Raw genomic sequence first — 27,419 nt, 5'->3', positions numbered from 1 at the left:
ATCACTGAGGAGAGAATACATGTTTGGAGGAAGACAGAGAATGCTCCCTATTCACAGAACCCCAGAAAGAGAAATGAGGCTTAAATTCATTTTACAGGTCCCTTAGCGACAGCTGCAGCAACTTACTTCCTATCTCAGAAACTGGTTCTGGCGTTCTAGACCTGAGAGATTCCTCCAGAGTCCATAGGCTATGCTGGCCAACCCTGGCCTAGCGTACAACCTCTCTGAACCTCTTGTAGAATAAAATGGGGGAGGGGCCGTTGCAGTCCCGCAGACCCTGGTGGCAGCGGGCCCTAGCACTCGCCCTCGCGCTGCCCAAGCCCTGGGTCTCCAAGGGCCCCGCCCCCCACGTCCGGCCCACGCGTCCAGAGGGTACCTGGCCATTGTCCCGACCGAGGGGCAGGTCGCGGGGCGCAGGGCATCGGATGCGCAACGCCGGTGGTCTGTCATCACGATCTCCTGGCGAGCTGACAGCAGAGCCAGAGGGCTCACTCACATCGCTGGCGGTGTCCTCGCTGCCGCCGGGGCACGGCAGGCCCACGGCGTCGGGCCGGCCAGCGCTGCGTGGCGTGCGCGCGGAGCCGCGGCGGCCCACGCTGTAGGCGTCGAAGTCGATGGTCTTGTTCTCGTAGGCGCCCTCCACAGCAGCGAACATGCCGCCGTACTTCTGGCGCGGGGTCTGGGCCGCGCTGCCCGGCCGTGCCAGGTACACCGGCAGGTCGTCCTCCGTGTTCCACGCGCGCCGCCGTTCCGCCATCCCCGTCCCCGGCGGTCAGCCCTCGCCACCGCTGGCTCCGCGCTGCGCGCCTCGGTGCGGGCCCGCGGCGGCCCAAGCGCGACTGCGGTCGGGCAAGGAGGGAGGGAAGGAGGGAAGACTGGGGCGTGGCCCACGAGGGGCGGGGTCTGGGCGGGACGGGGGCGGGGCCTGCGGTGACCGGGGCCGCCGCCACCGCCAGCTACAAAGGATCGCGAGGGCGGGGACCGCAGGGGTGGAGAGGGTGGTGACGTTCTGGAGCCGCAGCACGGAGGGCGGGCGGCGGAGCCGCAGTGCCCTCCACACACCCGGCTCTCCGCCTCCTGGAGGAACGCAGGATGCGGACAGAGATGGGGTGGGGGCGGTGCGCGCGCGCACACCACACACACACACACACACACACACACACACGGTGAAGCTTCACCTCACACACCAGAGTTGCACAGGCATGCTAGTACATACCCAAATCAGGGACCTTCAGACAGTGGACACACCATGGACACACACACACCAGAGATTCTCACTGTCAGGCAACCCCACCTATCACAAAAATCAGAAGTTAAATGAACTTGCGTGCACAGTCAGAGGCATTCACATCCAACCCCCAACTGGCTTAGTCAACACTACTACACTGATTGCCTAAGAGGGTCTGGTAGTAGTGTAGGTGCTGGGGACTGGGCTAAGTGTATAATGAAATCCTGTTCTTAAGGGCCAACCTTCTAAGGGGAAATGATACAGGGATGTAGCATGCAGAACTCAGGAACAGGTCCCTACTGCGCAGCAAGGGGGCCATGTTAGTATTAACTCCCAGATGCTTGTACGTGAACCAATGACCCACACACGTGTTGGATACAGACGCCAAAGACACCTCTGGCTGGACAATTTTCACACAGTACCAAAGGCAAACTCACACATACCAGCCTGTAGACTGCTGACAGGGAACTCACACACATCCCCACCAGACATAAGAGAAGTGGGAAGAGCTAGACACACACACACAGCAGGCAATCATCCGGTCAACAGCCTCCATCTATGGGCAACTCCCCCATCCTGAGTACAGTCCACTCTAGCTGTGCCTGGAGCTTGATACTGGAGAATTGGGGGCTCCTGTAACCAGGAAGTAGCGTGAAGACAGGGTTTCCCCTTCTCAGAGGCCAGGCAACAGTCACCGTTCCCTCATTTATTCATGACTAGATTCTAGTGCCTAGGGACCCTGGAATCTCAGCTGTGCTTTCTGGATTGAAGACTCACAAGCTGCCAGCCCCCTAGGCAGACAAGTCCAAACTGGCAGTCAGGACTGGAGGGAAGCAGTAGGAAGCCTGATTCAGCATCTGTCCTTTAGTTGGCTTCACAGCGCCGGGAGCTGTCCCTTCAGCACCCAAAGAAAGGTCACAGAACTCTGTGAACAATCTTGGAGAATCCCAGGTAGACAGCACAATGAACATGATTGTTGAGATGACAGCCTGAAGACTCTACCACATAGGTTCTACATCAGCTGATACCTTGTGTTCCTTTGAAACCTGGACCAAGGCAGTCTGTGTTGCAAGTGGGGTCCTTCAGTCGTCAGATTGAGAAAATGGAGAAGCAAACAGTTGCCTGCCTGGTCCACTTCATGTGGCTGCCTGCCCCTGTCTGCCTGGGACTTCATGATCATCCAAGGTCAGTGCACAGTTGGAAAGTTCCTTCCTCCTCCACTCACCCATACTTGACAGGGACCAATGCTGGAGATACAGGAAAGCATTTATAAAGTCCTTGGCCTCAGGAAGAGTCTTTTCAATGGTCACCATTTTGGGGACACGGTCTCTCCAGCCTTGCCGATGGTGCTGGGAAACCTTATTGCTTTTTAAGAAAATCTTAGGCCTGGAGAGATGGTTTAGAAATTAAAAGCACTTGCCACCTTTCAGAGGACCTGAGTTGAGTTCTCGGCACCCATGTCAGGTGGCTCACAACTGCTTGTAACTACGGCTCCAGGAGAACATACACCATCCATTTCTGGTCTCTCTGTGGGCACCCACAAACACACCCACACATACACAGAGAGGGGGCTCTGTGGGAACCCACAAACACACCCACACATACACACACACAGAGAGGGGGAGGGGGCACACACATCATACAGATACAAAAACAAAAGTAAAAAAACAAAATATATCTTTTAAAGGGAATAAAGGAAGGGGCTGGAGAGAGGACTCAGCAGTTAAGAACTCTTACTGCTCCTGCTTGTTCCTACACTGACATGGAAGCTCACCAATGCCTGTACCTCCAGTTCCAGGGCACATGACATCCTCCTTTGGCCTCTGTGCTCTCCGAGGTGCATGCGGTACACATAAACTCATGAAGATTCACACACATACGAATAAATGAATAATTTTTTTAAGAAAGAATAAGTGAATAGATTTTTTTAAAAGAAAAGAAAGCCCCTTCCCTCAGGAGAAAGAACCAGCCAGTTTGTGAACGTAGAGGGCACGATGGGAGGAAGCACTCATTCTGTTTAGGCAGAAGCGAGGAAAATCAGTTTCCACTTTACCACCTGCCTGGGGCACCCTACCAACAAGAATGCTTTGTGTACCACCCACCCTCACTCCCACCCCCACACCCACCCCCGCAAGCCTGAAGGTGCTATTTTAGCCTCATTTTCCAGATTAGGAAAATGTGGCTGAGAGATTAAATCCTTTGCCTAGAGGCACAGATGGCAAGGAGACGGTTGGGATGCTAAAACGTAGTCTCCTGCTGAGGCTGCATTCTAACCATCAGCCCTTTCCCCAAAATGTCTGACTGAGATGGTCCCTTGGGAGAGGAGAGAGAAAAGGACGAGGGAGGTACCATCAGATGAGTGTGGACATGGGAGTTAGACTCTTGTCCTTAGTGAAACCTTGGTCACCCAGGACAGCTTTTGGGCGCCACTGTGTGGTCACTGTCTGGGCCAGTCATCTCTCCTTCCTCCCTTGCAGAATGGAACATCAAATGCTGGCACTGTGTATTCTTTGTGAATGCTCTACTTTGCGCACCATTGACTCCTTCAGCCATGCCAGTGGCAGCATTGCCACCTCCACCTTTAGGCTGTTGTGCTGAGGAGGCCACATTGTAAACCTATCTCTCATGTGCTCCAGGAAAAAAGTAGGTTGGGACACCCTCTAGTCAGGTTTGTTAGAGGCCTTCTTTGTGACATCTCTTCAGTCAAAGTCAGTAAGGTAAGTGGAGCGGAGAACTGGGGGCAGAAAACAGAGGCAGGATCTGAGCTAAAAATGTACCAGTAGCTGTCAGGGAGCCGGAGACAGTGGCTGGAAGATGACATCCAGGATACTGGATCAAGCCCATCCTGTGGTAGACAGCTATGACCTCTCAGTCCTCCAAAGAAAAGTTGACCTAAATTAACAACACTAGAAATGTGAGAAAATCCAACCTGGAACTCACCCTGGAGACTGTGCAGCCTTCCAGGGCACCAACAGAGAGGGACACGTCAAGAGTGTAGCAGAGGGGACAAGCCCAACTCCAGATGTTTTGTTTATGCAAAATAAATACAAAAATACAACTTTTCAAAAGAAAATTTTGTTTGGCATAGTAACACATACCTTTAATCCCAGCACTAGAGAGGCAGAGACAGTAGGGTCTCCGTGAATTTGAGGCCAGCCTGGTCTACATAATAAGTTTCAGGCCAGTCAGAGCTGCACAGAAAGACCCTGTTGGAAGGGCAGGATGTTTTTGGAAAATGGAACTGCAATTTGTTGTCAGGGGTATACTGCTCTTTGTCAGTCTTCTAGCCAAAGTGATGGGCTCATCTGAGATGTGAGAAATTCAGAGCGGGCAGGGGAGCTTCCTACAGTGAACCAGAGATATACAGCCAGGCCAGTCTGAGCTGCAGACCTAGAGATCTAAATATTGGCCTTTTCCAGCTGCTCCCACCCAGAATACACTGCACAGAAGTAAGCTGCTCCGTGATGTTCATACAATCTCTTGGACCCATGTATTAACCTACATGCCAAATGAGGATTCGGGGTGTGCTTAAAGATCTGGAGATGAAGAGGATGTGGGACAATATCTTGGTGAAAACAAGAACAAGAGGCCGAGGGACAGAATGAGATGGCAATGTAACAGCAGGAGCAGAGAAGATGCATGCTGCAGTCCTGCCCTTGAAGATGCAGGAGGAATCCCAAGCCAAGCCAGGCAGGCAGCCTCTCCATGGGGGAAAAGGCAGGAATATGTATTCTTCTCTGGAGTCCGACAGAAATGCATTCTGCCAACACTTGAGTGTTGAGACCCACTTCAGGCTCTGGATGCCAGAATTAGAAAAGACATGGATGTTGGGGGGTGGGATCTCAGACCTGTAATCTCAGCACTCAGGAAGTAGAGGCAGGAGGACTTTGAGTATAAAAAATGTAGAAGTGTTGGCTTTTACCATTAGTCTCTTGGCCAGAAGAAATTAACATGGTAGTAAAGGGTATTATCCCATTGTTCGTACTGAGTTGATTGGATTCACAAGAAAATAGTTTATTTCCCACCAGAAAAGGAGAGTCCTGAACTCACTGCCTTTTTACTTAGACCAGGACCTCCAAAATTCAGTAATGAACCCATCACCAAACACTAAAAGGGAAAAAAATACTTTAATCATGAAAAAAGCATATGTTTGAATGTACAAAATTACACAAAGTATACATTTCACTAACATAGAAAAATACTTCTGCATAACAAGAGAACATCTGCTCTAATTTACACAAGACGGAATTACCATCAGAAATCCTGATGGGGCAACTGAGCCTGAGTTACACAGGTCTGAGTGGTGATGGGAGGGGCCAACAAATACCCATCACTCTGTTCGCCACAGTACAGGCATGGGACAGCCACTGCCAATCCCTTGGGGTCCTGCTGGATAGCACCCAACAGGAAAGGGTTCTACATGTCACTGGACCATGGCTCTGTGAACCAGAGTGGTTCACCGGGAGAGGGACATGGTGGGCCTGCCAAAATTTTGACCCTGGGTTTGCTAACACAGTTGTGGAAAAGTCCTTTTAGATTTTAGCAGTGGCTTGTAAGTTTATTGTAAACCCTCCACCTGGCTGGAATGTGTACAATCTCTCAAAAGCTATTGTGTTTTACATCTGTCCTGTGATGTCTGCTCCTTCCTAGTTCTCACCCCCAAAGGCTGAGAAGGCCAGGGACTCTCTTCAGCAACCCAGCCAGTGATTCCTCTTCCCTTCCCTCACTGGCCATGAAAGGCTGGTTGGGAAACACCTAAGCTTTAGTCCCCAGCTCAAAGGGGTAGCCTGTGTGTGCTCTGACTTGCTCAGGGGTGTCTGCCTACAGATTGCTTTCAGGGTAATGACAGGAGTCCCTGGTGTCCATCAACATTCTTTGAGTGTTTTCAGAAACACAGACTAACCCTCACACCCACCTCCCCTGTTGCCCTGGAGAGGCTGGGAGAGTCAGTCTGAACTTCCACAGCAGGTTGGTGGCCCGGCCAGAGTTCGAGCTCAGGGTGTGGATCTGGCTTCTCACTAACCCTCCCACCCCTGCTGGCCTTGTACTTGGCCCAGTGAAGGCTCTAAGTGAGAATTATCCTTGACCCAGCTTCCACTTCCTCCACCACTAGTCCAAGGTCGTATTTACACACACTGTATTACTTCAGTTGGAAAGAAAATGATAGAGAATTGAAATCAAGTTTTCAGCCATGTTTGACAATGAATCTCATCCATTCTTTGCTTCTCTTTTGCTTATCATTAAATATTCCATCAGGTCACCCTTGGTCATGGAAACAGCCACCCAAAAACCATGCTTTTGAAGAAAGCCTTACTCTTGTGTCTTGGTTCAGTCTTCTCACGATGCCAGAGTCAGATTGTAGGGCAGCTAGGACTTATGAAATCAGAGCATAACTGAAGATCAGATGAAATGAAGAAAACACTGCCCTTCAATCTCATGGTGCACTTACTTAGTCCAAATGACTTTGTTTCCAAGACATGAACCTTTTCTAGAACTTGTCATTACAGGGAGAAGGGAGCTAAAGGTGCCAGCAAGACTCTGGGGTTTTCCCTTCTGATTCTATAAGGCACCAGAAAATCTCAAAGTATTATTTATGCCCCAGCTGAGTAGGATACACTTGGCCAGGGGCACCAATGCAGGAATGGAATTCGCTGCCGTTTATTTAGCAGTTGGTAGATTTGTCTCTCATGGCGTTTCTGGCCCAGAAGACTTCAGGATGCAAGGAAGATGCCAGAGGTACCTTACATTCCCTAGATTTTCAGGTAGTTCTGCAGTGATTGGCCACCAAGATCCCATCATCAGGACTTGTCCCAGGGAACTGAAGGTCATCTCTCACTGTGTGTTCTGGCTCCACAAGACATACCGAGGCTCACAAGAGCCTCAACAGTCAAGTCACCAAGCTGCCTTGTGGTTAGAAATATTTCAAAGATGGGAACTTCCTACCTGCACACTTCTTTCCCAGAGGACAGTAAAAAATAAATACAACGGAGCACAGGAGAAGCCCATAGTGTCATCTGGGGCAAGGAATGGGGGTGAGGGGGGGCGACATTGGTTCACTGTCTGAAAGTGGATCGTTATCTCCCCAGCTGCCTCTCTCAGAGCTTCCCCAAAGCATCCTTGCTTGGGTCCCAACCAGGACAACCTCTGCAGGTGAGCCGAGCACCCACTGTCTCAGCAAGGAGAACACACGGATCATCAGAAAGATGTCAAAACCGTCTAGCGCCCTGTTCTGACAAGCTGAGGCCTCGAAAAGATTTACTTTCCAAGTCGGGGGTGGCATATGTCAGCAATCCCAGTACTTGGGAGGCAGAAGCAGGGAATCAGGGGGTACAAAACCAGCCTGGGCTATATAAAGCAATGAGAGTGTCTCAACCTCACCCCACCCTGAAAAATAAATGAAACAAAGGGAAAGAGGAAGGAAGGATAGGTTCAAGAAGGAAGGGAGGGAAGAAGGAAAGTCTCACCTTCTAGCCCCTCCACTTGGAAACAAGCACAAGCCATGAGTCTCTTTCAGGCAGCTCAGAGCTTATAGGAGAAACAGTCCCTGAAATTATTAACCTCGTTCAATCACCTGCGGAGCAAAGGGAGTGCAGGGCACTCTTGTGTGAGACCTGGGTTCCCATCCTCTGCAGTGGTGATGAACCAGACTCACAGATGAATCTCACCACAGATGGTTCGGGAACATTATCAGACAATTTCACACAGCCCAGGCTAGCCCTGAACTCTGGATCCTCCCCAGTGCTAGATGCGAGGGTAACAGACATGTAACAACACACCCTGCTCAATTCATGGTTTGTTGTGTTTTGTTCTTGAGTATCTGAAGATCTCAGGGAAGCTTCAAACTTGCTATGCAGCTGAAGGTAAGTTGATCTCCTGATCCTCCTGCTCCATCCCCGGAACTCTGGATCACAGTAGTTCATATTACAGGGTATACAGTGCCGGACGGGCCTCACACGCGCCAGCCAAACTCTCTACCAGCCGAGCTGCATCTTCGACCCCATGTTCATGAGCTTCTGGTCAGTTCTGCTGGTCTGAACGTTGGAGAAGTAGGGAGAGGCCAAGTCAAACCCCGCTTGCACAAGTCCAGCCACAATGTAAGAGTTCCAAGCTATTCCAGGACTCCGGACTTCCCAAGGAGGATCCCACACATGAATTCCACAGAAAAGGAGAACTCGAACTCAGCCTCGGTGTTAAATGATGCCATTCACATTGAAACCCACAAGAAAATGAGCCGCATCCTCACTTGGAAGCAGCTGCACTATGGCACTGCTGGGCAGTAGTCCACAAGAGATCAGAACCGGGCTCAGTCCCATCTGGGGCCCCTTGGCTAAGGATGTCCCACTTTAAGTTTTCTGGGCTTCACGAAGGAAACAGGTTTACACAGTGAATCCCAGGCTTTCTCCAGAATCCACAGTGGATGCTCCTGGGTCGGGCATCTCAGTCCCTGCACTGCTGACCTGCTGGGGAAGGACAAGGACATGGCCACCCTGAGCTTACCACCCAGTTCAGGCTGCAGAGCTATCTGTCTCGGCGGTGGCTGCCACACCTCCAGCATACCTATTTTAAGCATACTGCCTTGCAGTTCAGGGGAAAACGTTGCCATGCCAACTCCCTGGCTGTTGTTAGTCATGATCTATGAATGTGTAGTACAGCCATCTGACAGGCAATCCTTCTCAGTCCAGGGACATTTTCCAAATCATCTCGAGGCAGACAGATCACATCGGTCACAGGGCACACAGTAGGTACGCAATACACGCACACCAAAGTATCAGCCTGAACAAAGCGCCTTTCCTGTGCTCAGGTCTGCAAAGCGCTTCCATACCCAGCCTGTTCACTGGTGCCCCCGGCAGATGCTGGTGTGGATGGCTGTGTTAGGGTCCAGACTGCCAGGTGAGAAAATGGGCTAGTGGGGTGTCTTCAGTGTCAGAGCTTCAGACTGCTCGCTGAAGCCTTGTGGCTCTGGCTTTAAATCCTTTCCACCCCTCCTATGCCAGGTGGTCTCTGTCTTCTAGCTAGCACATGAAAGTCAAACAGCACCAATCTGGTCTTTTCCCACAGAATGTAAGTTGTCAAGAGCCTTTTCCATCTGTGCCCTATCTCATCCAAAGACCAAAGGGGAAGAGGCTGGGCTCTGCTGGGTCCATGTCTGACCTCAAAGGATCCCCCATGTGTGGTCCAGGGGTGCCTCGAGTTAGAGGATGTTTCATATGTCTCCATCCAGGCTTTGGAAAAGAGGAAGCAACAGCATCAGTGTTGAGTGGGAGGAGAGACCAGTGGGACCCCAGGACAAGCAGACCACCTAGAACTTGGCCCAGGAAGACAAGAAGCCCCCCCCATCCAGCCGTGGATGCCCCTTGAAGGCAAAGTCATGGAGAAGCACTATTCAAATGGAGCATGTAGCAGAGCCACCGACGGCTGGCCACAGTGGGTTCCTGCTGCAGGGGCTAGCCTGACTCTTAGTCAATGCCATTAGTTAAATAGATAAATAAGATCTGGAAAGCATTACGTCACGGCGTCAAGTGCCTGCGAGTTCCAGAGTGAGCCAACAGGAACTAAAGGCCACCTGTGCCCCCTCCTTGTGGAAGAAGTATTTGGAGAATTGTATTATAGAGAGAGGATCTCACGGTATAGCCCTGGATGGCCTGGGACTCACTTCAAGCTCACAGAGATCCACCTGCCTCTATATCTCTCAAATGCCAGGATAAAGATGAGTGCCACCACGCCAAGCACAGGCTTGGCTGATTGTGAACTATAAAACAGATACCTTCTAAGTCTATCCTCCTGGTACTGGGAAGACTATGCAGATGGCCCGGAGGATGCCCACTACAGGCTAATTCAAATCAGGCAGGCACATCCAAAGCCAGGGTGCTTCCTAGATGTCTTGGCTTTTTCTGGGAAAGTGATTGGGAGACCTCAGAAGCGACCCCACTGACTGGGAAGCAACAATTAGGGAGTACCTGCTATATGCCAAGTTAACTTCCCACAGGCCTCGTGAGTCCTGGGAATGGTCCTAGGTTGTGCAAGCCTCCTTTTCCACTTTACAGCACAGGGAAGGAGTCCCTCTGCACTCCATGCACACTCAGCCTCCAGGGCTGGCCTGAGTTGTTATCAGCACCTTCCAAACACACTTCACCCTCAGTCTTAGCTCCTCCAGGCTGCCAGAGAAAGGGCTCTCCCTCCAGTGTTCCTCCATGAGACAGACAGAATTGGGACTCAAATAGCTCAGAGCTTTGTCCTGAGGTGGGGATAGGCAGTGTGGGGCCCAGTCTATCCCAGGGAGCATGGTGGCATCACTCCCTGCCTGGGGCATACATAGGCTGAGGCTCTGACCCTTTCTGATATCTTCACCGCCACTGCAACATGCAGTGCTGAGAGACCATCACTGAATCATGGCAAGGTGGCGGCCAGCTGGCCTTTGGAGTGGGTTGAGGAGAATAGTCTATTCTCAAGGCACCCGGACAGATATTTGCCATTGGAAGACAGCAGAGCAGCCTCACACAGCTCCCATGGTGGCCAAGAAGACAAGGGGTTGGAGGAGCAAAGTGATCAGATCCCACAGCTTTCTGGAGAACCCAGATGTTCTCCAGAAACTTCCTAGGGAATGTCTCGGCTTTAAATGTTAACTTGCGCGCGCACGCACACACAGGAATAAAATATATCAGCATATCTGAGTGCTCACCTTCCTAGCAGCACCGGTCCCACGTTCAAAAGATAGCAGAGATCCCCGTGTCACTGCTCTGTGAGAGGACAAATAATGTGGCCAATACATGCGGGATTGGCTTTATAAAAGGGCATTCTACTGCATAACTTAGCATGGGCAGGCTCTGGAGACATCGTACAGACCAAGAAGCTAGTTATAGGACACATGTTATATGAAGTCCCTAGGACAATCAGACAAGAGAGACATGGAGTTGGGGTTGTCATGGTCTGGACCAAGAAGAAGAGGAACTAGTGTGTAACAGACATAGGGTTTTAGTTGAGAAGACAAAAGAGCCCCGGCGATGGTAGAGGCGATGGCTGCACAACTCTGAATGTGTGGATGTGCTCAGTGCAGTGAACTGGAGGGCTGAAATGGTTACAACACTGAGTTTATATTCTGTACCTTCAGCCTAATCAAAAACACAACTCACAAAGACAGGGTTTTGGCCAGACCCTCCGAGGGTAGCCTGTGTGTCTACTGTGGGCTAGATTCTGTGTTTGAGCATATAGGTTATGTCTATCACTCCTCCCTCACTGACCAAAGCCCCAGGTTCTTCACAAGCCCAAGAAATCCCTACTGAATTACCTATCTCCTACCCTCCACTTGGACACACAGCAGCAAGGCTAGGAAGCTGGCTCCCGGAGGATTATCCAAGCAGAATCTTGGTGGTCCTGTATCGTCTGGGAGTACGTAGATCTCAAAAGGTCTTGTTGGATACCCATCTGCCAGAACCAGCCAGCCCCATCACCCTTGAAGGGAAATACCCCACCCCTTCAAGGAAACTAAGCCCCTGGATAACAACACAGAAATGGGACAAGGCATTGGTATGGGTTGCTTGCTTGGTATGCTGTGACTTCCTAAGGGGCAAGTAGAGGACACAGTTGTTAGAAGTGGCCTGTGTTTGGATAAGCAGTTCTCTTCCCTCTTCCTGGAAGCAGAGAGGCTACCTGGAGCCTTTCCCATGAATCAGAACCTGTTCCTTAGGAGAAACCAGCAAAAGAGCTCATAACCAGGAGGGACTGAGCCATGGTGCCAGACAGGGGGGTGTCGCAGCTGCCAGTGAACTTGAAAGCATGTGGGTTTATCCACTACATAAATGAGGACCTGAAGCCCTTAGAGGCCAAGGAATAGCCTAAGGGTCACCAGCAAGGTAGGGGCAGAGGCAGGTATCTGGATCCCTTGTAGAGTTCTCTTCCCATCCCTGCTTGATGCTGAGTCTGTTACTTTGAGAACCTGATGACATCTGGGGGACTCTCCCTAGACAATTCCCAGTATAGGTGAGACCTCCATTCAACCTGGGACTCTGTAGAACCTCCATGATGTCCAGACCATCACCAAGGTCACTTTATAACCATCCTTGGCAGGCCTCATGACCTACTGCAGGTAGAAGAGACATCAATGATACGGTGTGTGCTTCGAGACAGCAAGTCCTGAATGACATCAGGGAGGTGAGCCAAAGATAGTTCACAAACACCACGATGCTCCAACACAAGAGTCACCATCCTGAAGTGTCAGAATGACTTGCCATCCATCATACATGGGAGAAAGACTCCCCAGACAGGTTAAGAAGGAGACATTCAAAAAGTTAAGTCATTTGTGCAAGTGACACAGCCAGCCGGGAAACTCCAAATTCCAGAATCCTGCCATTGCCCCATGCCAATGCCGGGGATTTCTGAGGCTCTCATGGGCCTCGTGCAGAGAGACACATCCCCTCATGATGACTGGGACAGGGTGGTGACGCGGCTTGTAGCTCAGCTCTTGAAAGGTCTGTAAATCACAGAGCCACCTCTGCTCCATTGGTCACCTGGGACAGCCATTCGTCTTTGCCAGCATGATGTGCCTGATGGTGCTGTCTTCTTTCCTGTAACAGGGAGAGCAGGGAGATGAGTCTCTGGAGGGAGCAGGCCACCCGTGTGGCCACCACTGAGAGCGGTCCAGATGAGCCAGCCTTCAGTTTGCTGGGGTCGTGCCTTGAATCTCCACATGCACAGGGCCTGCAAGACAACTCTCCAGCTGCTCATATTTGGAAAAGAAGCTACGTGGTGTTTTCAGAGAGCAGCCTTGTTACTGAGGTGTCCATGAGCCATGGGTGTTGTTCTATGAAAATGTTACATGATCAAGTCTGGTGCACACAGGCTTTCTAGTGTTCATGAGGCCTTCGTGGAGGCCAATGGCCCAAAGAAGGCTTGAGAACCGATCAAAGGAAGAGAGCAATGGGGTCTCAGGGGTGTATTTACTGCTCTGTTGGCAGAGTTATCAGATTCTAGCCTCTGCCAGGCCTGGTGCCAGGTTCAGAGGATACAGACAACCCTGTGGCGGTTCCACTGAGCTGGAAGAAACAGTGAGAGGTGGGGATATCACAGCTGTACTAAATCAGGACAGTTACTGCGGGTGCAGGAAGGAACCATGAAGGTAGCAGAACAGGAACATGAATGAGAGGAGACTGCCAGGCAGCCTGGGCAAGGGTCCTGTGGAGAGAAGCTGATATGGTGAGAGCTGAAAAGAGGAGGGGCTGTGTGGCTGGAGGAGGGAGGGGTGCTGGGCATGATAAGGATTCAGAGAGGAAGGAGAAATAAGAAAGAAAACTATGGGGATTGGTGAATTCCTAGAGATTGTGATATCTGGGCAGGATATCAGAGACCCATAGGAGTTTTCTAGGCAGAGAACACACAAGAGGCTGGAGATAGTGCAAATTGAGTGGGGTTTGGGAAATGCAGGCTGGAGAGGAGCCCGTAGGGAAGCTGCCAGATTCATTCAAATATCTGGGCAGTGTGACAGCCCAGAGGGAGACCCCTGAAGAGTGATACCCTACCAGAGCAGAGCAGAGCATCCCCGTGCAGTTCCGCGGCCAGCCCCACAGCTGACATCACCAAGGCCAGCTTTGCTGTGATGCTGAGGGGTTGTGGAGTTGGACAGCAGCAGCACAGTCTGAGCTGCATCCCTCACAAGACTGTCATCCCCAGCATCACCCTCAGTGCTCAGTCCTGTAGTACAGATCTCATTCTCTCTCTCTCTCTCTCTCTCTCTCTCTCTCTCTCTCTCTCTCTCTCTGTGTGTGTGTGTGTGTGTGTGTAGGTGGTTGCAGACTGCTTTGCTTTTCAAAATGTATTTATAGCATTCTTCCTGCGTGCTATATCACATGTTGGGGGTGGGGAGTGAGACAAAAAATAAACTCAGTGCGAATCCTTGACCTTGCAGGATCTCTGGGGCGAGAATTCCCTCTCCATCAGAATCTCTGTGGAGCTTCACAAGTGCTCAGGTCCTAGGAGTGTTCATAGCTCTTTGGACCCTGTGCGCAGGATAGATCCCAGAGGTCTGTTTATCCAGAGGGCTCTGAGCATTCTGTACCTCGTAGCCTCAGCACCTGGTACTTGGGTATCACTGCATTGAGACTGGCTCCATTCTGAGCACAGAGCACAGTCCCAAGACAGAGCTGAATAACAGCATCACTCCTAGCTTACACTGACAGCTCAAGACAACGTCACCCCTAGGTTACATTACACACAGGGTTCATGCTTAAATTCTCTCATTGATCTTGTATTCACCAAGAAATATACAATATTACACAGAATTAATGAAGACCATAGGGTCCCCTCCAAAGTCCATGTGGGATGTTCACAGGTTCAGTTTCAGGATAAAATTTGGATTCCAGAAAGGATGTTAAAATGAGAAGCTCATAGCAGTTATTGTGTGTGTGTGTGTGTATGTGAAAGCTTGCACACGTATGTACATGCCCCTGTAAAGAAAAATGTTGGAATAGCTTTTATGAGACCTCTCTCAGCAGGTTAAATGGCAGATAAACAAAGATAAAGAGAGATGTGGTGGACAGAAAGACAGATGTGAGGAAACCATCCGGAATTCAGTAACAAGATAAAAAGCTGTGGGGAAAGGAGTCTGCATGGTCAGTAGAGATCGGAGGCTGTTACATCTGAGTTGAAACCCCAGTGACCAAAGAGACCAGGCCATGGAGAGTAACAAGGCAAAGAGTCGCAGGCATCAGAGTGCAAAGGCCCTCAGGTGGAGTAGAATCAACCAGGTACCTGAAGGACAGAGAGAAGGATCCTCGGGCCCACTGTGTGACAAGGGGCTGTAAGAAGAGGGAAGAAGCTCAGACATGGACCAACAGGATTGACTCTAGCTGAGGGCCCAGGACTATGGAACAGTGAGAGCACTTGCCTACTAGCTGACCTCACTCTCTTTCTCTCTTTTACCTATTCACGCACTCATTCATTCCCTTCCTCCCTCCCCCTCACTCATTTGTTCCCTATTAAATACCTACTACGTGCCTATGTGTCAATGCCAAGAAACTTTGGCCTTGAGGGCTGCTGGCCAAGTGAACCGCAATGGCTACAGAATGAAGTCTTAGGAAAGACACTGGGGTGGTGGGGAGTGGGAGAATGGAGGACCTGGAAGACCCTCATGAGATGGCAGGTGGAAGCCTGTGAAAAGGAGAGAGCACCCTGCATGGTGGCTGCGAATATCAAGAGGACTCCTGAACTTGATACCAGGCTTCAGCCTCCTGGCATCGTCAAAAGAAGGAGGACCTGTGTGAGCACACCATGGTGGAGGCTTGGGCAGGAAGGCAACCACATGATAGGGAGGGAGAAGCCCTGGGGTACCAGGAAATGAGGCCAAAAATGGGGACAGTAGTCTATGCCCTACTTAGCGCCAGACCCTTGTGAAGACAGCTCCTTCGCAAGAGAATGCAGCCCGACAGGAGGCTGGGAATGTGCCTGACCTTGACACCATTTGCTTCACTGGATCACAAGGTCACAAATCTCAGTGGGGACATAGATGGAGGCATCTCTCAAATCAAAACCCCAGCAGACCGTGAAAAGCAGGTGAAAAGCAGCCCGGAGCTCACACCAGCACTTCTGAGGGTGAGGCAGGAGGATTTCCATAAGTTCAAGGGTAGCTTGGGCTAAATGGTGAGTTCCAGGCCATTCTGGGCTTAATTATGAGACCTTCTCTCAGAAATAATGAAAGGAAGGGAAAAAGAAAGAAAGGAAGGTAGAGAGAGAGGAAGATAAGGAATGGAAGCAGGGAGGCAGAGAGGAAAGGAGGGGGGAAGAAGGAAAGAAGAGAAAAATATGAAGGAAGGCAGGCAACCAAATACAAGTTTGGAGGCTCTAACCCAACTTTCTCTTCCACACTGCCAACCCCAGCCTAGCCACCACTACTTCCTGCCTGGGGAAGCTTCCTGGCAGGCTCTTGCTCCCAGGCTGGTCCCTCCCTACTCCACATAGCTGCCAGAATTCCTAGAAAGAGGATGATGTCATCACCTTGCCTCAAACCACCTTCTCTCTTACTGCACTGCTCCGAGGAAACAGCCAAGCTCCTCCCAAGACATACAGACTATTCCATGATATCTAGCCCCGCCTGACTCTCCTGCATGTCCTGAAAACTTGAGCCCTTCTATGTCTTGACTGAACTCCCTGCTGTGACTGGGGCCACCGTGGGTGCCCAGAGGGCAGCCTGGAATTTCACTGAACTCCCTTCTGTGTCTGCCTAGGCTATTCACTTCCACCAGTCCTTCCAGTGCTTCCCAGAATGTCTGCTCCAGCTTAGTCACCCAATCCTTGGCTCAGTTCAGCATCTGGACACAGCCAGGTGTTAGGGATTGGTGCTTGCAGTTCCTAGGACGGAGGGGCACCAGCCCCTCTAGTGACAGTGATGGGGTATGGAAGTAAGGAGCCTAGAGTTCAAGGAGGATCCTGTGGGAGCACCGAAGAGAGCCTGATCCTAGGAACCCACCATGTAGGAGTCAGCCCACTGTCCCAGGATAGAGGGTTAGCAGGTCAAAGCATGCCATATCAGAAGCCTGGACTGCGGGCACCTCCCTGCACCGGTGTCCTATTGGACAGCTGCCACACTCAGATTCTTATTGGTACCTAAGATGCATGCACATCTTTATCCACGCTTCTGACTATACAGCCAGGTCCCATATCCAGGAAGTGGTGACACTAGAAGCTAGAAGAAGCCTGGAAGACTCAGGACTGGGTGCCCTTAAGCAAGGCTCAGAGACACACACAAAACATTTCAAGTCCTGGAGAAACCACTCATGGGGAAGTATAAACAGTGAGGGACCTAAACAAGTTAAACCCCGGTCAACTTAACAAGACTCCCCTCTGAGGCAGCAGGTTTCAAGACATTCCTTGAACAACAGTCAGCATTTTTTTTTCTGCCAAATAATGGAAATCAAACATAAGATTCATGATTCCCACTCAGCCTCAAATACAAGGCTTCAAAATTTAAGTCCCTACCCCATCTACTCCATTGGGTTACTAATTCCTCTCTTCAGATGTCAGTGTTCCTGGTCTGCACTCAGCTAAAAGCAGGGCCGGTATGAATCTCCGTGTCTGAATGAACAGACTAGTTCTTGCTATGGGACCACCCAGAATCCTCTGTACATAGGTAGTTCAGGAAACAGGCCCCCAAAGAGCAAGAGGCCAAACTCAAAATCACTTTCTGATTCTCCAGCCAACACTGTCTCCACCTCACTTCCAGCTCACGTTTATCCAGAACTCCTATGACCCGCAAGCACCCAGACAAAAGCCATGTCATTCTGTGCCACCTCTCTGACCTGACATCCTTGTGACTGTCAGGGAAAGCCTTTTGGGATACCTAAGGCAAGGCTGCCAACAGATAGCACCAGAGACCTACAGCAGAGATCTCCCTACCTGGCTGGAACAGGTGTACCCACCCTTCCCTCCAATGCATTTGGTTTGCGGATTTCTTTCTGACTACAAAAGCTCACAAAACTGCTTCCATGGAGAAAAGTGTTATCTGGGGCAACCTGAATTTGGCTCAGAATAAATGACCTATTATTTCCCCCTTTAGAGTGAGACCTGGGCTGCGTCCACATTTCTATGCACCCAACCATGAGCAGGAAGCGCTGTTAGGGTTCAAGAGGAATCAAAAGGAAGTCTTTCCCTGTAGCTGCTCTTGACTGGTCTGTTGATGTCTGGCCCCACCCACCACACATGAAATCAGTGGCACCTCCGCTTTTCTCCAACAGGCAGCCCTGCAAGACTGTGGGCCTCTTCCCCTTCTATCTATTGAACGTGGGGAGTTTGCTGGCCTTTCTCAAAGCCGTGCTGAAAATAAGATAATAACAAATGCAAGAGATTAGTGAAAACCAAGCGGTGTTTGATATACACTTCTATAGAAAGGAACACCAGCATAGAAAAAGGGCAAGAATGACCTTCATGCTGATTTAGTGTAAAACAGTGTTTTGTCTTTGTTTTTGTTTTGCTTTTAGGCCCCATCTCAAGAGATTCCTGTCCTCTTTCTCCATTGGGAGATCTTCCCGATTCCCAGATTCTCCATCCTATTGGCTGAGGACACAGCCTTACCTTATGAGTAACATGGGACTCAAGACTTCTCCGATCCTGGGCTCAGTCAGTTGTACCTTTCCATCCTCAGAGTCCCGAGACAATCATCCCCCAGCCAGTGGGGAGGGACACAGCACCTCCTGCTTATTTGTGGCTCTGATGACCTCTAAGTGCACCCCGTGTTGAAAATGATGACCTCTAAGTGCACCCCGTGTTGAAAATGCACTATGAAGCCTCTGGCTGGAATAGTGAAGCGTGGTTGCCCGAACCCTCCTATCCTCCATAGACACCATGATGAGGCCAGGTAATGGTGCTCTGAGTCTCTTCCAAATAAGGACAGAGCATCAAATAGGGTGTCTTTGTCTGCTCAAGTGATCCATTTCACCTGCTACATGGTCAGCAGATCATGGGCCTCTTGCTGCTCTTAGACCCTGGCAGGGCACAGAATACAACCACGATAGGAGCTGGCACAGGTCTAGTAATTGAGTCTCAGATGAGGTCTGCCCTAAAACTGAAATCACTGCTGATGTTGAGCCAACCACATGATTGATGATTGAAGGGTTGATAGGACACACAGACACACAGATACATAGACACACACACATACACAGGAGGGGGTAGCTGAGCACCCCTCTGTATATGCATATGTGTGCATGCGTGTATGCATTATGGGAGACTGTATATGTAAGAGAATGAACAAGTACACGAATGAACAAAAGAAGGGTACCAATTTTTCAAAAGTTGATAAAGAAGAACTGTCTTGATCAAAAAATTTTTATAACCACGTCAGATTACCTCTATGAAGAACAGCACAAAAGGCATTTTGTTTTAACTTTTCCAAATTTTCAAAACAGAACAAAACAAAAACAAAAATACATGTGCCCTTATATCAGAGGCATGACGGTAAAGTGCCCGTGAGTTTTAATCGGCCAGGCGAACAGCACAGACACAGAGACAGCAGCCTGAGACGGCAGGCTATTACTCATGGCTCCCCAGAGGAGGAGGGAGGCACATGGGGAGCAGTAGGGTCAGGCAGGAGGCAGGCGCAGCAGCAGAAAGCCTTTATTAGGGTTTCCAATCTTCCAATTTAGACGAGCAGCTTGGGATAGCCTGAGACTGACCGGTTTGAATGGTGTGGGGGGTCTCCAGGCTACAAGGGTGTGGGTTCCCTGGGAAGGAGGGTAGAGATTCACTTTGGTTTGAATAAGAAAGGTGTGCTCTTGGGGAGTCTTCTGCCATTGCCCCTCACCCACACAAGGCCACCTCTTCCACAAGTTGCTGACCTTATAAACAATTGAAGATAAGGAACTCCAGGTTTATTACCCCTAGCACCTTAGGCAGGCTCCCTCAGTTTCCCCATCTGCACATGGAGAGGAATAATCCCTACCCACAAGGTTGTTGGACGAAGCCGACTCTCGAGGCCTCTGTGAGTAACTGAACTGGAATCAGTGCAAACCTACAGTGACTTTTCTTGGGGTCACGGGGGCGGGGTGACACACTGGCGTACAGTGGGAAAGAGCTCACACTGTGAACTAGGTGTGCTGCTCCCCAGCTTCTGGGAGCTTTCTGAATAGTGAGACACTGAGAAGATAAAGACAGAGTGTTCTTTCCTCAACATGCCCTAATCTGTGCATCAATAGTAAGATTCATGGGGCTGCCTCCCCTCTCCTGGTCTCCAAGCTCGGCTTTAATTCACGGGTCTGTCCTGGAGGCGGGGCTCTGAATCTCATTACATACACTGGGGCTGGGGCAGATCGATTCCCTCTAGAAACGAGGCAATAAATCGCTCATGGACACTATGAGCAAACCCCAGCTGCCAAGAGGGAACACACAAAGCAGGCTTCCTCCAGCCCTGAGTTTGTAGGTTCACTCCTGTCCCAGGTTGATATTTTGAACCAGCCGTAGGCATGAGGCATGGATGTGTCTTAGAACTAACTACCTCCCAGAAATAGGCTTTTTTTTCTACAAAGACAGATCCATAAATAATAACAATCAGCATGGCATTATTATAGAACGGAAGAGCAGCCCAATGATGGGTCAAAGGGGTCAAAGTTGCTTTTTGTTATGCAACCGTGAAAGGTGACGTGTCTGAAGACCACACTGACCACAGGGAGAATGGCGGTGAGATCCAGATCCAACAAGGCAGCTCATAAAACTCGGTATTGATCATGGCCATAAATATTACAAGGAAACGTACACAGGGGGATAAAAATGACACAGGCCAGAAAGCTAATAGCAATTTTGTTTTTATGAATTTCGGTTTTCTTCTTACCCACTTCTCTCTCTTTTTTTTTTTCCTGGACAAAGTAAACATCACTTAAATTTATTTTTTTGGAAGCTTTCAATAGCTGCAAACGTTAACTGTTAACTGTGGCTTCTTCTGTTCCAATTTCAGCATACCTAGTTAAAGCAACGCGAACAATGGCACTTATACCTTTCGCTTGTTCAACAGCCTGGCATCCTACTCTGCAGCCCTAAAGGAAACCATTCTTGTTCTACTTTAGGTGTGGGAAAGTTGAGCTTGTTTTACGCGCCTGAGTGAGTGACGCCGCCTGAGATCTGCCTGTTTGCAAATAAAAGCCTCACCCCAGATACTGAAATCCAGAAACTCACACCACTTCACCATTCCCAGCCCTTCGAGGACACATCACAGAGTTCTCCTGAGATAGTGTCTGTCACCTACCCCATCACTTTATGTTCTATACTTGGCTGCAGCGTCAACAAGCCTGAGCATATAAGCGCCTCTCACTGGCTTCCAGTCTGGCTACCCTGACCTCCTCCAGCCAATAGCAGGACTGGAGGTTCCAGAAGGTGTGGTCAGCGGCAGTCCTTCACAGCGCTAAGCTGGGGCTGTCACTGTGTCAAGTTCTTTCCCCACTCTGCCCCAGCCCCATACCTCGAGGTCTAGTCTTATCCAGTTTCTGCCACTCAGAGGCCCTTGCTCTTTTATAGTGCTGAGAGTTCTTACACCACCAGGAAAGACACAGTCTGTGTGCTAACTCACAGCTATTTCCAGCCTCCTTTCCCAGTTGCCTCTTATCTGAGATGCTGAAAAGGAAAATACTCGTGTTGGGAGAAATGGCTTCAGAGCAGTTTCTGGCCATTCTGGCCAATGAGAAACAATGCAGCATTAGGAACTAGGAGAGGCATGCATTTCCCTTTCCTATTCAGACACGTGAAGTCTGAAGCTGCAGCAGCCACCTTGTGACATTCAGACGATGATCTAGGAGATGCGAGCACACTGAAGACAGTGAGCCTAAGAAACAGAGGGCAGCTAGGTGGTCGCGAGGGTCAGGGAGGTGCCGGAAAAGCCCCGAGAAGAGGCCTGAGTCCCCATTCATCCTCTTTCCTCTTCTTCTCGAGTGCTCCTCCTAGGCCACACCCACTCATCTTCTGGGAATGCTCCAGACCGGGAGCCATGTATTTTCCTGAGATGCATCAGTTATATTTATGTCCATACAATGTGGCCACCTGTGAATGAAGTTGCCTAGGAACAAACTGGCTTTTCCAGAAAGGCTGCCAGGGGAGGATGGACTACCTTGAGTAGAGTTAGGCTTTCAGACTATGACTGGGTCCTGTCCCACGGAGGACCACCACTGCACCCTCTTTCTCTGGCCTGTGGCTTTTTCTCTCAGACACAAGACCCTGCCCAGCTTCAATTAGTTTGGAGTTCTAGGTAGTTGAGACAGGCAGATCCTGCAAGAGTTCTGATTGACTTGGTATCAGTCAGTCTTCTGACAGTCGACCAATTATCTTTGAGAGGGGTGGAGCTATCCTGCTTGACACAGCCTTGCATCTAAGCTCCACCCACTGAGGAGAACAAAGCAGAGCTAAGAGAAAAAGCTGGACCAATCTATGGCCTCCTCCCTCAGTCCACGTGATGGACAGGCTTCTGTGAGACACCAAGGGGAACAAGGGCATCTTCTGGGCAAAGGCAACTCCTTCTTCCACAATAGTCACAGCTTAGGTTCCTACAGGCCAGAGGCCTAAGTCAGAATGTGCATGCAGGTAGGTGCAAGAGGAGGAGCCAAGTGTGAGGCATAAGGCAGAGAAGCCAGTGTCCTGGTAAGGATGGAAGTCACTCCTGTTACAAGAAATCATGACGCTAAGGACCATCTGGCAAGACCAGAGAAAACCATTGAGATGTTCTGCTTCCTGGACAGGCTGGTGCCTGAGGCCCTAGGAGAGCTGCACTGGCCAATGGAAGGCTGGCTAGAGTGTGCCGCAGGGCGCCAAAGCCTCTGTCCCACAGGCCGGAGGATACAAAAGCAGAACTGGAATTATCCCAACAAAGAAAAGTTCAGTCTAAGAAGGGCACTTCCAGGATACATACACCCACAAGGCTCTGCTGCTGGTGACCACACATGATTCCATAAAGTTCTCTAATTCTGTGATGCCTACTACATTCAGCCCTCAGTTCTAGATGAAGAAGCCAAGCTTAGAGACACTAAGTAACTTCCTCGGAGTCATCCAGCTGGGGGATAACAGATAGATCAGCACTGGAATCCGGATCTTCCTTTTCTCTGTAAGGCAGGTGTCCCCATGAGCTCCTCCCCACCCCAGGCATCTTAAGGGAAGGAGAACTGGACTGAGATTTCCTGCAAGTTGCTGATAGGCAGCCTCCTCACACAGCCCTGCTCAGCCAGCCCAGGGCTGCAAACACTAGACAATCTCCCATTTAAACCCAGATATATCTGTGAACCTGAACTGTACCATGCAGAAAAGCCTAAATGAAAAAAAAAAAGAAGGAAGGAAGGAAGGAAGGAAGGAAGGAAGGAAGGAAGGAAGGAAGGAAGGAAGGAAGGAAGGGAGAAAAAACTACCACCACCAACAAAAATTGTTAGTGATCCAACCGGAAAGAACAGCCTTGAGCTGCCGAAGCCAGAGCACGGGCAGCCTCAACCCAGTCTCCCCCGAGAGCCACCGCATTTCATTCTCGAGTCTGGAAAGTGTACACCCAGCCCCAGCAAAGCATTTAATTATCAAGCATCCCCACATTTCAACTGCACTCACCACAAGCCCTGCTTTGCACAGGTCACTGGGAGTCACCGGGCCTCCACCAACTCCCATAAATCATTGCAGCCTGGCAGAAGCCCAGGCACAGCTCAGCAGCGGCAAAATCATACAGAGTGCAAAGAGAGGCCGCGGGCCATTCGTCGGAGAGCTGGGGCTAGAGGGACACAATGGTGACGAAGAAGAAATGATTTGTGGCCCTGAGGGAAATGCTCGGAAGGAAAGGGCAGCATGTGAGAGAGAAACCACATGGTTAGCCGTGTTGTCGGGGAAAGACCGCGCAGGAGACCCCAGAGTTCAGCCACATGTGAAAGAGGAGCTAGCCTCTCACCCGTCACCACACCTGATTATTACACAGTCCAGGAAAGCATGGCTCGTTGAGGGACCAGCAGGCTCTGGACTCTGACTTCAGGAAGGTTGAGTGGGGCACTGAGCAGTTGGTTCAATGTCACATGTATAGATTGGGGTAGTTCTGCTCCTGAGCCACGTTCCTGACCAACTCAGGACCCAGGACCCAGGACCACACTCAGTGTCTGGGCAGGTGCCAAAGAGGCACGGAGCTCAGGCCGTGCTGGATCCAAGGTTGACTTGCGATGTTTGCCTTAGGGTGTTTGCTGAGGGAGCAAGAGAGGTAGGAGGGCAGAGCATACCCCAGCTGGCTGAAGAAAATGGACACTTATTGCCTGCGCATCTGGAGGGTACCCTAAGGGAACTGCTAGACAGCCTCTGTGGCTTCAATGTATCCTCCTTTACAGCATCCTCTGCAGTTACCATGTTGGGTCCCTATGCCTGGCAGCACGCTAACACCTCCCACTTGAGGGTTTCTGAAAGTATCAACCGTGTTTTTGCAGGTCAGGTGGGCAGAGTGTCCTGAGGGACTCAGATATGCTATCTGATGAAGTTCCCACCTTCCTCCTGTGCAACCAGGCCTGAGAATCGCTGGACCAGACTACAGCCCTGCCTGGAGGGGAACAGACCCCCAGACTCAAGGCTTCCCTTCCATGGATTCTCATTGGGACAGGCATGTCCTCCATTTCTCAGGAAAAAAACCATCACAGCAGGATTTGGGAGGAAAGGAAAAGGGACACCCGAGCTGAGGGGACCAGGACGCGGGGGGGGGGGGGGGTCAGCTCTCATCTAATCTGAAAGACATTACCTCTCTGGTCCTATCGAAAGGTCTCCCAATGGAAACGGAGCATCCGGAATCAGTAGCACCAAGTGAGACTCCTCCCCAGCTGACTGGCTTTTGGCCAGAGGAGGGTTGGGAGCTCAGAGGATGGGCAAACATGGAAGATAACAGAGCAGCTAGCCCACCTCATGGCTGCAAGAGAGACAGGTTGTTGGGGACAAGGCTCTCAGAGCCCAGAGTGTCAGCAGGAGTCAAAGAAGGTGCCCAGAGTATTAGGGACCAACACCAACATGGGCAAAAAGGACCCTCTCATTTTCTCTGTCCCGAGAGTTGATGCTCAGAAAAATTGCCAGTGACTAACTCTATGGTCCCTTTGCAAAATCTGTAGAGATGCTCCATGGGTTAAGTAATACTCCCATCCCACCCTGCTGGGAGGTCAGCTGTCATTGTTAGCTCAGCACCTCTCACTCGGCAAGCAATGCCATTGAGGATAAGCAGGGAATAAGAAAGTGCCCAGAGTGACCACTTATTACATGTTCCAGGGTTGAGTGAGGATTCAGAACAAGAACACCAGAGTCATTCACAAGCTCACTTCACACATGCAACTTTCTCATTCAGGTCTCTAAAAGAGGCAGGTAGATCTGTAGCTCACTCCTGCCTCTCTCCAGGCTGTCCTAAATTTTAATTAGCAATAATCATCATAAACATTGCAGAGTACTTGAGCATCCTCAAACCACTTTGCACGCATTATCTCCCTGGGAACTCATGGAGTTCTGTACGTGGGGACCTGTGAATGAGCTGCTTTCTGGATGGTAGCCAGAGCATTGCCTGTTGCAGGGACGACAGGGCCAGGCGTTCTCTGGGGCCTCTAAGTACTGAAACCCTTACACAGGCTGCTAGTTTTTATTTTGCACAGCCCAGCAGCAGTGCAGGGAAATTCGATAACCACTGAGCATGGATGGGAATCTGATGTTCACAAAAGAGGTGCATCTCACTCAAGGGCCACAGCAAAGGAGAGGGGAGCCGGGACTTAACCCTGGGTCTGTCAATAATGATACAGGACACCAACTGATGTCACCTGAGCCAGGCACAGAGCCTGGCACTTGGCATTTTCTATCATCTTATTCACTGTTAACAGGAAAGGGGAAAGTGCCGACAGGAGTGGATGGAGAAGTCTCTGGAACCACCCTGGGGCAGAAGGCTGGATAAAGGAGAAGAACTATAACTGGGTCAGGTTTGACCTAGAGGTGGGGACACAGTCTGAGCAGGCAAGAGAAGAACAGGCTCTGGGTAGTGCAATCCTGAGGTAGGAGCCTTGGAAACTGGGAGGGGGTTCTGTCCTAAGATCCCACCTCACCCTGGGTCCAGCCTGAGACAGATCTCATTCACTGGGGTTAGAGTTACTTGTAAGGCAAAGCTTCTAACAAACTACAGGATCCTGTAGTCCAGGGCTAGGTCTCACAAGAGGGGTCACTGGATCAACTACAGTTCACGTAACCCTGGAGTTCTGCCTTGGAGATGACACCTACCACCACCCTGCCCTGCCACCTGCCACCTACCTCACCTTAGGACCACTGGAACAAGAGAGTAAAAATAATGGTGGATGCCCTCATTTGCTGTAGAATATTATTTTAAGATGTGCTACATTTGTTTATGCTGTGCAACATTTATTTAATGATGCAAAGATGTGTTGCATTCTTTTATGTTGCATTTGTTTAACTCTGAGAAGCTGTGTTACTTTGCCTGTCCCCAACACCTGATTGGCCTAATAAAGAGGTGACTGCCCAATAGCTAGACAGGAGAAAGAATAGGCAGGGCTGGCAGGTGGTGAGAATAAATACAAGAAGAAAGAGAAGACTGAGGAGTAAGAGAACATGGAAAAGAGGACCAGGACCCCAGCCACACAGCCACCAGGCCACATAGCCACACAGCCACACAGCCACACAGCCACACAGCCACACAGCCACACAGCCACACAGCCACACAGCCATGGGGTAAGAGTGAAAGTAAAGAACACAGAAGTAAGAGAAGGAAAAAGGTCAGAGGCAAAGGGTGGATGGGATAATTTAAGTTAAGGAAAGGTGTCTAGAAACAGGACAAGCTAAGGCCAGGCATTTATAAGAAAGAATAATACTCTATGCATGTGATTTATTTGGGAGCTAAGCGGTGGACCCTCAAAGAGCCAACGAGTAAAAACAACAACAACACTTGTCAGCACCGTGGAAATCAGAGGCTAGCAATGATCGGAATCTGGGTCTCTGCTCCCATTTCAATGGGAGCCACCACAAATGGGGATGGAGGTGAGGGAAGGGGACAGTCTGCTAAACCTGTAGAAAGCAATCTTAACCAAAGGTTTGTAGCATAGGCCTGTAATTCCAGCTACTGATGTGAGGCTGGGAGGTAGAACAGGAAGATCATGAGCTCAAGGCCAGCTTGAGTAACTAAGACCCTGCCTAAAGGAAAAGAAAATGACTGGGAATGTAGTTCAGGCGTGAGGGGCTTAAATGTATGTGTGAGGCAAGCCTGGAAAAGCAGCCAGAGAGTTCAAGGATAGAGTGGGGTGGAACGGAAGAGGTTCCCAGTGTTCCTGGTGGGAGCTTCAAAGCCAGGGGGAGGAAGGAAACTCTCAGAGAGCAGGAGCAGAAGTCAGAGCAGCCGAGTACAGGCTTCTAGAAGCTTGACCAGGCTGAGCAAACCATGGAGGGGTGATGGTCTCCAAGTTGCCATGCTTTTAATGATGTGTCCAGGTGAGGAGGAATAGGGAGCCTTGTAGCTTGTCTAGGATGTGGCGATCATTCAGCTTGTGACCTGACACCTGGAGAAACAGACGCAATCCTAGGCTGTGTGGAGAGTGGTAGGGTAGGGAAGGTGGCAGGGCTGGTCACTAGGGCCCGTGTCCACTTGTTTGAGGCAGGTGCTCACATAACCCAGGTTGGCCCTGACCTCCTTGCTTAGCTGAGGATAGTTTTAAACTTCTGTTCCTCCTGCCCCCCATGTGCTGTGTCTTAGAAGTCC

The 27,419-nt window shown here is 50.3% G+C and overlaps 2 protein-coding genes across 4 annotated transcripts in view; both read right to left on the bottom strand.

The window, feature by feature from the left end:
* Crmp1 (collapsin response mediator protein 1) overlaps positions 1 to 829 on the bottom strand; it is a 53,158-nt gene extending 52,329 nt beyond the window's left edge. Inside the window, exon 1 of the mRNA XM_057771768.1 lies at positions 377 to 829. Within this exon, the coding sequence (XP_057627751.1) occupies positions 377 to 757 (381 nt within the window). The 5' untranslated portion in view covers positions 758 to 829. The remainder of the gene's footprint in view (positions 1 to 376) is intronic.
* Positions 830 to 5,415: 4,586 nt separating this feature from the next.
* The window catches only part of C6H4orf50 (chromosome 6 C4orf50 homolog), an 83,554-nt gene continuing 61,550 nt past the window's right edge, over positions 5,416 to 27,419 (bottom strand). For 2 of the 3 annotated variants that reach the window (XM_057771099.1, XM_057771098.1), the window contains one exon: positions 5,416 to 12,789. In XM_057771099.1, the coding sequence (XP_057627082.1) occupies positions 12,703 to 12,789 (87 nt within the window). In that variant the 3' untranslated portion in view covers positions 5,416 to 12,702. The remainder of the gene's footprint in view (positions 12,790 to 27,419) is intronic. The other variant, XR_009057233.1, reaches the window with a different exon arrangement.

Source organism: Chionomys nivalis, chromosome 6 (genome assembly GCF_950005125.1).
Source record: "Chionomys nivalis chromosome 6, mChiNiv1.1, whole genome shotgun sequence".
NCBI lineage: Eukaryota > Metazoa > Chordata > Mammalia > Rodentia > Cricetidae > Chionomys > Chionomys nivalis.
Note: the sequence above shows the minus strand (reverse complement) of the source record. Positions and strands in the feature narration are given on the sequence as shown.